The 13,046-nt window shown below is 50.0% G+C and overlaps 1 protein-coding gene across 3 annotated transcripts; it reads left to right on the forward strand.

Moving 5' to 3' along the window:
• Positions 1-1,309: 1,309 nt before the first annotated feature.
• SLC16A4 (solute carrier family 16 member 4) lies at positions 1,310-12,821 on the forward strand. Of its 3 annotated transcripts, none has more exons than XM_086765505.1 (9): positions 1,310-1,651; positions 2,168-2,274; positions 3,413-3,545; positions 4,102-4,245; positions 4,707-4,868; positions 5,393-5,929; positions 7,245-7,456; positions 8,199-8,292; positions 11,081-12,439. In XM_086765505.1, exons 1-9 carry the CDS (start codon positions 1,591-1,593, stop codon positions 11,239-11,241), a joined length of 1,611 nt encoding a protein of 536 aa, XP_086621631.1. In that variant the 5' UTR covers positions 1,310-1,590; the 3' UTR covers positions 11,242-12,439. The 3 variants fall into 3 exon arrangements, with proteins under 3 accessions (XP_086621631.1, XP_086621632.1, XP_010118419.2); XM_086765506.1 differs by lacking the exon at positions 11,081-12,439 and adding an exon at positions 10,164-11,014 and having other exon boundaries at positions 1,311-1,651; XM_010120117.2 differs by lacking the exon at positions 11,081-12,439 and adding an exon at positions 12,466-12,821 and having other exon boundaries at positions 1,313-1,651.
• Positions 12,822-13,046: the final 225 nt, after the last annotated feature.

Genomic DNA, 13,046 nt, shown 5'->3' on the forward strand with positions numbered 1-13,046 from the left:
CCTAGGAAATGTTTAGCCTCCTTTAGTTAAACGTTCCGAGCGAGAGTTACTTGCTCACTGTGCCTTGGGCTGAAGTTCAGACCTCAGTGTCCTGGCGCTGCCCGGCCCCTGTGTGACCTGTACGTGGATGTGGACAAGACCCTCGCTGGTCCAGGCCTTCCTCCTCCTGACAGATCCAAGCACTTGGAATGGTGCAGAGAAACAGTCCTGCCTTGAACGTCTGCTGCACTCAAGTGTTTTGTGTGTGAGGGAGCGAAAAGGAGCGGGCGTGCAGCTGTCTGCGCATGAAGCGGAAGGGAAGCTTCCCAGCAGAGCGTGAGCTAACAAACTGGACTGGATCAGAGCTGAAACAACATTCACGCTGCTTTGGCTTTACTACAAGGAGCAGCTTTGCTTGTCAGCGACATTCACAGTCTCGCAGCCATCACGGTGTACGAAACGGGCGGCAGGGACGAGCCCGCCCTGCACGGCTGCGCTCCCTGCCCCCACTGAGGTCAGGGTTAATTCTGCGTAATGACCCAGCCTCGGCAGCAGCAGCTGGTGCATCTAGGTTCTGCAGCAGTGCTGACGCGTCCCTGTTCTCCCATCTCCCTGACGGCCCACGGAGCTGGGAGCAGCTCAAGCCGGAGCGTTTCCTCCGGGATATCCGACAGCTCCGAGTGCAGATGCTGCACCAGATGCTGCCGCTGCCGCCTTCTCCCCAGCACCCCACCTGCCAAGCCCTTAAACCATACTCATCACACAAACCATTCCACTTCAAGAAAAGCTTTATGCACATATTAAAAGTCCTGCTGTAGGGAAAGCCCCTCCATAGGCTCTGAAATATCCGGGGCTCTCCAGCAAGACAGAGCATTGCCTCCTCTGCCAAGGGAGGGGAGCAGAGATCAGTGTCACAATCCTGCAATTTTATCTGACCTCAGGAACGTCAATTGGAGCGACAGGTCAACCGAAACGGGGGGAGGAAGCGTGAGGGCTGTATTTACCCGGGAGTTTGTGCGTATTTACAATACAGGCACGGAGCCAACTCAAATCCTGCTGAACTACCAGCTCTGCTCCAGGGCTGCAGCAGCACAGCTGCTCTGCTCCAGCAGCCGAGCATCAAAGCTGGAAAACTTAAAGCTTTCCAGGCTTATCCCCTCCCAAACGACGCGGTTTCCTGGGCCAAGGGTCGTGCAGCAGAGGCAGGGCAGCTGCCAGCAGCCCCAGGCTTGGCTTCAGTCCACCATTGCCACCTACTGCGCTGCTCATCCGGCACGACCCGGGGCTTTGCCTCGAGCTACAGCCCTTGCAGGCTTCCCCTCCTCTCTCCTCCCAACAGGATTTCTGCTCCAAAAGGCCTGAGTTTCCTGCTCCCAGCTGGGGAAGGGGAGGGACTCCTGGCCTTGGGGCCCCGCAAGCCAGGCTCTGCCTCCGGAGAGGAGGAGGACGGGCTCCGTCCACGCAGCCCCAGCGCTTGCCGGGCTCCATGTCCCACTTCGGGGCTCAGCAGGAAGGACGGACACCGTCGTCCTCACCAGAGGTGAATGAAGGACCAGACTTGGGGATGCCAAGTCAGGAAGAGGGGATTTAGTCTCTGGAACAGATGAAGAGATGATTCCTCTTTGCAACCAACTGTATCGGGGACGATTTTCCAGCATGCAGCAGCAAGGCGGTAAGGAAACTTTTCAGGTTCATCAGCCCCAACTGCTCTAAGGTCCAGCTGCTCGCTCAAGGAGCAGCCTGCTGCTGCCAGAGGTGCAGGATGGGTGAGAGGATGGAAGGGAGATGAGCAGAGGAGGATGGGGGAGAGCTTCCCAGGAGAGCTCAAAGACGGATACAGCCAGATAGCGACCCCCCAGCTTCTGGCACAAACCAGAAAAGCAGCAGTAAGGATCTTGTCACTTAAAAAACCTTAAAGAATAAGTAGTGATGGTAATTTGGTGGGAAAGACAAAGGATATTAAACTGTTTGCAGGCAACTTCACATCCGTTGGCACAAAGCTTGGGAAAAGCTTCACCCGCCTTCAAAAGCTTTTACAAGCTGAACGCGAAACACTGCTGCCTCCCCCATTACCAGCAAAGCTAAAGGGTTCGAAGGCAGCTGGCGCTTCCACAGGAGCAGTTGTTGCAGGTAAACTGAAACAGCCATCGAGCAAGGTATCAATGCGTCCTGAAATTCTCATTTCCAGGGGAAGGGAAGGAGGAAGAGCCGGAGGCTCCGGCAGCCAGGAAGAGGCCAGGCGCTGAGGCTGCGGACGGAGGGTGGGCACTGGGAGTGGTGTTTCACTTCTTCCTGGTAAGCAGAGAACAATTCACCTAAACCCCCCTGGAGCTGGGGCAGAGAGAAAGCCTCGAGTCTCACTCACACAGGGCAGAGGACAGGGCAGGCTTATCCCACCGAGCCAAGGGCAAAAATCCGCGGTGCTTCGCCACACCGAGGGCCGTCCCCATTTCACTGCAGGCTGAGCAGACGCACACCTTCCCCTAGGAAACGCCCCCGAGAGCATCCCAGCTGAGTGAACGAAGGTGCCCAACCTGAAGCCCAGGGCCAAAAGGCAGCTTGCAACCATAAGATGACTTTTCCCTCCTCACACACACCATCGCTGGGGTGTCTGACCGCCAAGGCGTGCCTCGTACCTTCCGTAGGGGTGAGATCCCACCTTGGGGCTGCGGAGGATTGGATCCGAGATGGGTCCCAGGGACTGACTGCAGGAACAGCACGGGGCGCAGGCAGCACACACACACACTCGGCCGTGCTCTCCCAGCAGGACCGCGCATCTCCACACCACCTAAAGGCACCAATTCTCCCTGCTGCAGGCTTTAACACCACACACTATCTTCCCAGCATCGGTGAAGACAAATGCCATCCCCCAGCTGGGAAAGCTGGGAAGCCCAGGAAAGCTTTAACCACTTCCACTCCATCCAAAGTAGCCCACTGCCAATCATTAACCACCCGCTCCCGGGGAGGGGGGAGAGTTACAATTAAGGACGCAAACCGTCCTTTGCTTGCCTGGCAGGGCCAGCCTGGGAACCTGCGCTGGCTAACAGCCATCCCCACACCGCTCAACACCTCCTCTACTGCTGGTGACCTTCTAGAGTGCCGAGAGCCATTTAGATTTTTTTTTTTTTTAAAATAACTTAGAGAGCAAAAAAAAGCACTACAAGAGTCAGGCTCTACTGTTACTTTGTTCCTTTGCTTCAGAAAAGCCAGTTTGCACAGAAGATTTTTTTTTTTAGGGTCTGTTAATAAATTGCAGTGTGGCCACCACCAGTCCACCCCGCTGATATTCCCCAACACATGCTACACCAGTTAACATGGTCCAGTTTGTTTCTCCCCGAACACAACAAATTATCCAGGCAAGAAAAGCAGAAGGAAAAGCTTTCCCTCCCGCCCGACCCCTGTGGCATCTCACCTCCGACTGCTTCCAATTCAGGTCAACGTATTCGTGATCGGGATGCTCAAGACCTTTGGGATTTTCTTCGTGGCTTTCCAAGAGGAGGTGGGCGGCTCCTCCGAGCAAGTCAGCTGGATCGGCTCCATCATGTCCTCCCTGCGCTTCTTAGGAGGTGAGCCGGCATCTGCAGGGATGGGGGGCAGCGCTTCCAGCCCAAGCCTGTTTGCTTTGCTGCAGGGGCACCAAGGGTGCCCTGCAGATCCGATGTCCGTCACACTGCTGCAAGCCGGCCACAGCTGGTACCCACGCACGTCCTGGCAGGACAGTGCAAGGACAGGGATCGCGTGTGCCACGCCGCCTCGCCATAGCGGGTTTATTACATCCATTCCGAGCAAAGCCTCACCCCTAACACCAGTATTGATGCCTCTGAGCAAACCCGTTGCTGAATAATTCACGGCAACTGAGCGTGGTGTGCATCAGGAAGCAGGCTCAGGACATCTGAAAAGTCTGAGCTTTGGTTCCTTCCCCTGCCCTGTCCCCTGAGCTCCCAGCTGCTGTCCCAAATACAACCCCATCCCAAATTTCTTGTGTCCCTCTCCTCCCTCCCTGCGTGGCACACAGGCCGCTCACCGGGGCACCAGATGCAGACACCCCAGTAACAGTCCCCAAGCCCTGCCAAGCATCATTTATCATCTTCAGCCTGAGATTTCTCCATCTTTCCCTTCCAGCCCCGCTCGTGGCCGTGATCTGCAGGAGGCTGGGCGAGCGGCCGACCTCCGTCATCGGGGCCAGCTTGGTGGCAGGGGGCTGCCTTCTGAGCACGCAGGCCACCAGCGTCCCCTTCCTCTGCGTCTCCATGGGACTCCTCCTGGGTGAGCAGCCTGCGACTGGCAGTTGGGCAGAGATTCTGCTGCGCACGATGAGTAAAAGCAGCTCCTTCAACGTTAAACCAGGCAGTTCCTTGAATAGTACAGCATCCCCAGCTCCGTTCTGTGAGATGGTGTATGAAACCCCAAAGCTTCATGCTTACCAACACAGAATACCAGTTCCAACACGCTAGACCCAACTAACCTTGCTTTTTTCCAGACCTAACGTGAATCCTGGCCTTTTAAAGCCCTTACTAAAAGTGCACAGCCTCAAAAACCCCAGATACTAAACAGCACGCGTGACATCTTATTCTCCGCTGACCACAACAGTGGAAGTCCCCGGGCCTTCAGTCCATGAACCCTGCAGAGCAGCTCTACTATGGGGATGGCACGACTTGGAATCCCCAAAGCTCAGAGGAAGGAGTCACTTTTTGGGCACAGACACCTTCCTTCTCCCCTTCCTGTAGGCATGGGCTTCGCCTGCCTTTATCAGGCAGCTGCGGTGATGACGGCCAAGCGCTGCAGGACACGGCTGGCTTTCTCCAATGCCATCGCCCGCTCTGGGATGGGGCTGACATTTCTGATTGCGCCGTTCACTCAGCTTCTCATCGATTTTTACGGCTGGCAAGGTGAGCGCATCGCCCGTTTATCCAAATTCAGCAGCATTAAGAGGGCGTTTGAGGATATCCCAGAGGGATAAGAGGATCTTTTTAAGGATTAAAATTGCATGCATTGAGGAACAGCTCTGCCTCTTCTAGGATAGCTGGGGGACATCTTGTTAATGATTAAACACTTAATCAGTCATTACAGTCAAGTCAGAGTCAAAACAGATCTCAGAAACCAAAACTGAAATCTCACTTTCACTACACTGTTTCAGGCCATGGTGAAGGTCCGTCACGTGTAACGGACTTCTAATGAGGGAAAACCAAACAAACTCCCAAATCCCAGAGGCAGCTCTGGATTTGTTGTGTGCATTACAGCAAAAGGGACTTCCAGCTAGAAAAACAGGAATAAAAGCTGCTGTAAGATACCTCCTCCTTATGGCAGAGCTTTCTCCACGTTCAGTACAAACTAAACCCTGTTCTAGAAAGATCGTTTCCTCCTGCTCCTCCCTTCCCACGCCAAGAAAAAAGCATCTTCTCTCTTCCCTCAGGTACCCTCCTGATTTTTGGAGGCATCACGTTAAACCTCGTGCCTTCCAGCATGCTGCTGCGGCCCGTCAGCACCCAGCCACCTCGGCACTCCCCTGCTAAAAATCAAGACCGTGGGTCTATAACGGCACAGCAGGAGTCAGGAACCCCTGATGGACGCTTAGACAAAAACGCAGGCCGGGAAATACAGCTTCGCAGTGCACAGGACCTTCCCACCACGGAGGGAGACAGGATGGCCCGTGGCAGAGATGCCTCTGGCCCAGCTTTGGAAGGGCTTGAGAAACCCCCTTTGGACAGCTGCTCACCAGAAATAGCCACTGAGGCCAAGAGAAGCTACAAATCCCTTCCACCGACTGAAAAAGAAAATTCACAGCCTCTCCTCGACTTCTCCCCACTGAAGGATCCCGTCTTCTGCATTTTCACGTGGTCTTTTGTGTTCAGCCACTTGGCCTACTTCGTGCCCATCTTCCACCTGGTAACAAGAGCCCGGACGCTGGGGATAAGCAGCATGGATGCCTCTTACCTCATCTCGGTGGCTGGTAGGCAAAAGAATCTTTTAAACCCATTTAAAATCACAATGATACCGAGACAGGAAAGAAACACAACACAAATCTTGCCAAGAAATAGTCCCAAATATGTCCTAGAATAAATCTTCATGGAAGAGCTTGAGCTGGCAGCCCTCACCCCTTCCGTGTCCATAGCGTTGCCATCTGAACGTGCACAAAGTCACTCTCACATGGTGGGTGGTTCTCTCAGCCTAAGCTAGATGATCCCCCATCCTCACTGCACCGAACACACTCAAGTTTCCGGTTACGTAGGTGCTGTCTGTCCTCCTAAAGCCTTCCCACCACAGCCCCGGCTTTGCTTAAACCCATGAGCCACAGAAATCCAGAGTCACTCAGCATTCAAAGGCCTCCAGTTTGAACCAGGAGAGTGTCCAGAGAGAGAAAAATTCCATACTGGGGGGGGAAAAAAACAACCAACCCAACATTAACTTGGATCTAGCCATTTGGATTTGGCACAATCACCTCCAAGTGGGGGAAAAAAACAACCCACAACCCCCAAAAACCAAAACCACACTTGATTATACACAGGGATTAATACTGAAGTCGCATCGAGTTAAGAAAGCAGCTCCAACTTCAGTCATCATAAAATATTTTATTTCACAAAAATAAATTTTACTTCCACAGTGCTGTATAACATTTATAAATTACGTACCCTGTCAAGGAATCTAGAAGGAGAACGCAGCAATTAATCTGACATTTTCAATTAAGAGTAGGAGGGACACAGTGTCGGCAAGACATGAGCTGACAGCGAGCGCTCCTCTGATCTTTAGTTCATCAAAACATAATCAGAAATGTAAAAACCAAGTATCAAAAGTTCCCTGAGCCTTTAAGAAAACCTGGGCTTCTGCCCTCCTTTGCTTCTTTGTAAAAATTAAAATCTCAGAAGCATATTTCTTCTCAATATTCTGCTTTTTCTCTATCTTGAAAAAGAGTCAGAATAGCAAGCTTATCTTCCCAGTGTTTACTGAAGGGCACTTCAGAGTTTCCTGCTGAGTGCACAGCCCTTAATTGCATTTTTTACAGACCACTTTGGTGTGCCCACAGGCACTTGGCAATAGCAGGCACCAAGGTAAAAAAAAAAAAAAAAAAAAAAAAAAAGCATGAATTTTAGAACAGCTTAAAAACACCTTCCTGTAACTTCCCAGCATTTCAGCCCTTTGCGGTCACGTTTGTGCCGCGAGCAGCAGGTGGAACTGGGATGCGTTTCAGAGCAATGCAGTGCAAAATAGCAAAGAAAAAAAAAAAGAAAAGTCTTCTCTGAGGCTCCGGTGAACTCTTCTTCCCCCAGGCATCACGGAGATGGTCAGCCAGTTGCTCTCAGGCTGGGTTGCCGACCAGAACTGGACCAAGAAGTATCACTACCACGTGGCTTACCTCGTCCTCAGCGGCATCACCAACCTGCTCTGTCCTCTGGCCACCACCTTCCCGCTGCTCATGACCTACGCGGTGGCCTTCGCAATTTTCTGCGGTGGGTTCATGGCTCTGGTCCTCCCTGTGCTGGTGAGTAGGACATTTCATTTAAAAATGTTGTACGTGGCATTTCCAACAGTATTCCAAACCTATCTGAGAACCCTTCATAAAGCTGCATTACCCCAGGCTGTTGCAGAGCAGCATGAAACTGCTCTTCCCCTCCAGCCTTCCCAGTCTGAGCCACTGGAGAGCCCCAGATCTTCTCTCCCACTTACTGGTACCCACAGCCCAGATGCAACAGGAGCACTGGGAGTTTATTGCTGATTTTTAACGACTTTACCCTGCTAACTGCCTTCCACGTCCTCCTGTCTGAAGGAGAGACTGCTCCAAGCTCACAGGAATCAGGATGAATCCATCTGTTTCCTAATACTAAAACACTGCTCCCAATCCCAGAATTATCCATAACACGCACGGACCAGTTATGACAGGATCTAGACAGGGAGGCATCATCACAATTCGGCATTTCTTTCTGGGAAGGAATGAAGACTTTAACACACCTTCCTCAAAGTCTTAGCAGCGTTACCAATTTCAGTAGATGCCCAAGCAGCTGGAAGGCAGAAAAGCATCTCGCATCCCAGTAATTTCCGTGCTGGCCTTCAGGAGGCGAGCAGATTCCAGACTGGATCAGACCTCTAGGTGCAAAGTCCTTTCAAAACTGCAGCTGAAGAGGAAACTCCTCCTCAGGGAGGGCGGGGGGGTGTGGGGGGGAATATATATATCCTATGCTTGCACATTCACATCAATAATTATACCCATCTGATTTCACAAACAGGTAGATCTAGTGGGTGTGCAGAAACTCCACAGCTACTTGGGGTTTGCTGCCTTCTTTGCTGGGATAGCAGCCATAGGCGGGCCTCCTCTAGCAGGTAACTCTTATGTTATGTATAATGTACACCCACCGCAGGCATCCAGCGATAAAACACGCTGCTGCTTCACTCTCCTACCCATACGGTAGGAAAGTTTTTTCTGTTCAAGTGGGGGAAAAAAAAAAACCAAAACAAAACAGATTTTGGAAATCTATCTTTATACACAGGCAATATTTTGCTCATGAATTTGCAAAACCCGACTAGCAGTTTGGAAAAAAGCTGCATGGGAAAAAGGCGGCCAAACCGCACGTGCACGTTTTAACCCTGAGCACAGCAGAAGAGTAAGGACCACGTGTCCATGGATTTCACCCCCGCGGAGCACTGAAACGCTGAACTTGGGACAGAGGGACTGGAGGGGAGGCGAGGGGAGGCAAGTAAAGCAAGGACGGGCTCAGCAGCAGCCTACCAAGCAGAGGCACTGAAACACAAGGAGAAGCCTCAGTAACCTCTTGTTTTGAAGGAGATTATGCGGCTCAGTCACAAGAGCTCCTGGGCCCAAAGACAAGGAGGATGACAAGCCTTTCCTCTTCTCCCCCTGCCAGAAAACCAAGGCAGTTTGGACTATCTGGCAGATTTCAAGCGCTTTAGAAGCGAGTCTCCAGTCTCTGCTTACGAGCAAGGGACTTGTTTTCTTCCAAACATCTTGGCCACGACAAAGTTCTTCCTTTCCCTGATGACACTTTAGCCATACCTCGTAGCTGGAAACAGTATCTGAGCTCTTCCTAGGTCTGCAAATGAACTAGAAAAAGCTGCAAGGTCAAATATTAGTATGACTGATGCCCCATTCCTCACCTAGCAAAAGGATCCTGAATAAAACCCAGACACTTGTTCTTCACTCATTGCTTCCTGCCCGCCGCTATCAGCTGCCCCACGCCTGCAGAGGCACTTTGCTCAAAGCTGCCAAGGATTCTGTAAACACCTGCTCCTTGCAAAGTTTTAGCACTGCGGCTGTACCGCGAGCATGTGAAAAAATTGATTTCCCTAATCAGTATTTCTAGGTTGGCAAAACTCTGTATACAGATGCAATTTTGAGCAAGTAAAGCATTTCATTGACAGCGTGCTTTACGCTGTCACGGTGATACATGGCCCATACCGTGTACGATCTCTTCTGCTGATACAAGATGTATATCCACCAGAAAGCAATCCCTGTACAACCATCGCAGTAAATTTCCCAACAGAGTAACATATGCTGTGAAAAGAGCTAAATAATCTGGCTCACTCTTATCCATGCATCATACGTGCTAAGATAGCGTTACGCTTTCATCTGCTTCCAATGCATTTTCGCTGATTGGAAGCCTTTTGCTTTCTGAAAGCGCTAACCACTCACCATGGGAACACTTTTGGATTTTGTAAAGCAAGCAGGTTTCTTGCAAAAACCCTTCCACAGAAATCAGTCTTCTTAATACCGGTGGGATAAATAAAGGCCAAATGAAGCCAAGAAGCAAAACTCGCTGATCTGTCTCACTGTGGGCAGAGTGAGAGGGAAACAATTCAGAGTTCAGGATCCAAGTTTGTGATCCAATATAAATTCTGCAGTTTTCTCTTCCAATACAGCTGTATTAAGCGTGAAAACCCAATACAACCAGCAGCTGCTGATTAACTCTAAGTGTCCAAAAGCTCCTTGCAGAACACAGAACAAGATTTTAATGCTATGTGAGAGCCTGGGGTTTAGTGTCTCTGACTGCTGCTGACCTCCCTAAAACCCTGACTTTAGAATTACAGTTTTTTATAAAACTCAAGTATCTTTATGCAGTGAAACCTGAGGCATAATGAGAACCGCGAAGGTTAAAACGCTTATTTTGCATACTAGGACAGAGCCTAATTGCAATGCAATGAAAAGGTGACTTACCCTGCAAATCTGTTTAACTCAGAGCCCTTAAATCCAGAGGCAGCCAGCCCAACCGAAAGCCTGGGGTGAAAAGTTTGAAGGCTCCTTCACAGCTCCCAGTCTGCTGGGTGCTCCTGCCACGCTGAAAAAACACAAACCAAAACAGAACAAGACAGAACAAACGTTATATTGGCAAACCACAAGGAAGCTAAGGAGAGACAAGTATATTTTATTTCCACAAGCAGTACAAATCAGTAACTCACACTGGAAAATAAATAAAACAAGCCATGTAATCCAAAATTACAAAACAGACTCCAGCACCCAGCACACACATGCCAGCCCCAGCAGATCTGGGTGGTGAAAGGCAAGGGGATGGAGTCACTCGGAAGCCGTGCTGGCACATGCATTTGGATGCTCTCATCTAAAACATACCTGCACCTCCACACCAGGTATTGCTTCTCAGGGCACCAGGAACAAACCCAACTTCTGGGTACAGATCGGCAGCACAACTTCAACAGCCTGACCGCAGCCTGCGGCATGAGTACGTGCCGCGGGTGTTTATCTTGGATCATTAGGTGCCAGGGATTTACCGGCACTGCTTACAAAACTGCTGCTTTGCTGAGGTTTGCACACCATGAGCTTCTAACTCAGCTTTCTGAGGCAGGGATGATTTTTTTTTTTTTTTTCAGATGGGGAGAGGGGGCACAGACACTGCAGGTGCTTTAAAAGGCTGGGGTGTCACGCAGCGGAAGGCAACCACTGTGCTGCCAGCGAGGAGGCAATGCTTTTCTTTCAGCACCAAGTAGAGCTTATAGAAAAAAACAAAAATATTTAAAAAAAACCCTGAAGGATATTTTTAAAATAATTTAAATAAATCAGAGCTCCACAACCAGAGCACTCTGTCCTGTACATCTTGCAAACAACTACGTTAGCATCCTGTCTCCTATCCAAATCCCACAGACTTCCAGACAGCAAAAACAGATCCCACCTTTGAGAATAAACCATTCTGCAAAAACATGAGGGTCACAGGAGAGCCACCCACGCCACCAAGTCCAGCGCCACGGGATCCTCCTTTCCAACAGCAAGCTCCGTCTTTGCCTGTGCTATGGCTCGCAAGATAACCCTGAGGAAAAAAAAAAAAAAAAAAAGAAGAAAAAAGAAAAAGAACTGAAACTCTCCCTGAGAAAGGCAGAAGCCAAGAGAAACTGAAACTAGGGTAGAGCAGCCTGCAGCCTTTCCTCTGCTTCATAAAACCCTTCTGCGGCTGTGTAAATCTACAGTGAGGAAAACGTTAGCACCTCTGGTTTGTCACAGATCTCCACATTTTACCGGCACTGCTTCCTTCCCTGCTCAGAGCCACGGCACTCGTAGATAACAGCAGCAGCAACACTCCTGCGTGGCTGAGACTGGGGTCTCTTGGGGATTATATTATTTCCCTTCCTAACCAGAGCTGGTTTCAAGAATCCCAAATTTAGCCCAGCTCTACCGTTTATGTAAATCACGCGAGTCCATGGACGTCACCGGAGGAACTGCATTTTACACCAGCGGTAGATGTGTCTCAGCTGCTAACCCACCTTGGACATCCAACCATCCCGTGCCAGATTTAGGAGCATATGAAGGTTTTTATTCCATGCAGCAGCAACTCCCATCGCTTTGGATATTTCAGATTCAGACGGAGGAATGACCCACCTTTAAAAGGATGGTCTAGACATGAGATGATACGCTGTAACTAAACAAAACACTTTGAGGTCATTTTAAAAGGCGACCTGCCCCCTCGCAGATTCCTCAGTCTTTCTGGAATTTACTTTTTCCTTTTAAGTGCTCACAAAGCTACTTTTAAGCAAGTTCACTTCAAGCTCCTGGCCTGGGATCTCTCATATCAGACAGGTTGCACCAAATTGGGTCTGCTCACAAGAAGGCAAGGCTGGAAAATCTGGAGTTTGCAGCCCAGATGTTGCAAGCACCAACACATGCAAGGCATGTGATGAGTCCAAGGGGACCTTCCATCTGCTGCAGCAGCTACTTTTGGCCCATATATTTAAACAGGAAAAAAAAGTCAGGGATTAAATTCAATCAAATTAAAATCCACGTCCACTACAAGGATCAGGAGAAGTTAGCTCTGGGAAGAATGACATGCCAGTTCGCCTGCCGCACCAACGACAATAGTGCTGTCCGTGTAAGTGCTGCACAGCAGCAGGCACACAAAGAGTTAAGGTAACTTAAAGAAAATATGTGAGGAATTCTTAAATGAGAACACACATCCTTTGATTCCCACCCACCTCCCAAAATGATTTTTTTCTGTGAGAAAATTTCAACAGCTTTAATAACAATCTTTTCTCCTGCAGGGTGGCTGTATGACTACACCCAGACATATGTCTGCTCCTTCCTCTTTGCTGGAGCCTGCGCTCTCATCTCACCTATTTCTTTCTTCTTTGAGCCTTCGGCCCAGAAATGGAAGCTAAAAAAAGCCAAGCTGAACAACGGCCCCAGGTGTGGCTGAAGCGATTCTGCCATGGAAATTTGGAAGGATGGTCTTTGATTACATCCATGATCAAAAAGCAATCGGCTGGTGCAGATCTTCTGCACTGGGAAATATAAATGGCAGCAAAAATGAAAATAGGAATTTTTAGATGACATTCACAGTTTGTATATCTAGGTATTTGTCCTGCATGTGTGATTAAAGCCCTCTGAGAAATCCATAGTGTAAAGCATTATTTTACAGGACAAAATAAGGCCCACAGCCTGGCTGGGCACGGGCTTCACTTTGACTTCGCTCCTGAGCCGCGTCGTTCTGTACCTCAGATTTACCCCCTCTGGTCAGTCCGACAGCTCGGTATCAGAGACAGAGCCACTCCGAGAGCAAAGCTGACTCACCTTTTGGGATGAGGCAGCCAAGGACTCAAAGGAGCCAAAGCACAGCAGGAGA

Source organism: Chlamydotis macqueenii, chromosome 23, assembly GCF_036417535.1.
Source record: "Chlamydotis macqueenii isolate bChlMac1 chromosome 23, bChlMac1.mat, whole genome shotgun sequence".
In the NCBI taxonomy this organism is placed as follows: domain Eukaryota; kingdom Metazoa; phylum Chordata; class Aves; order Otidiformes; family Otididae; genus Chlamydotis; species Chlamydotis macqueenii.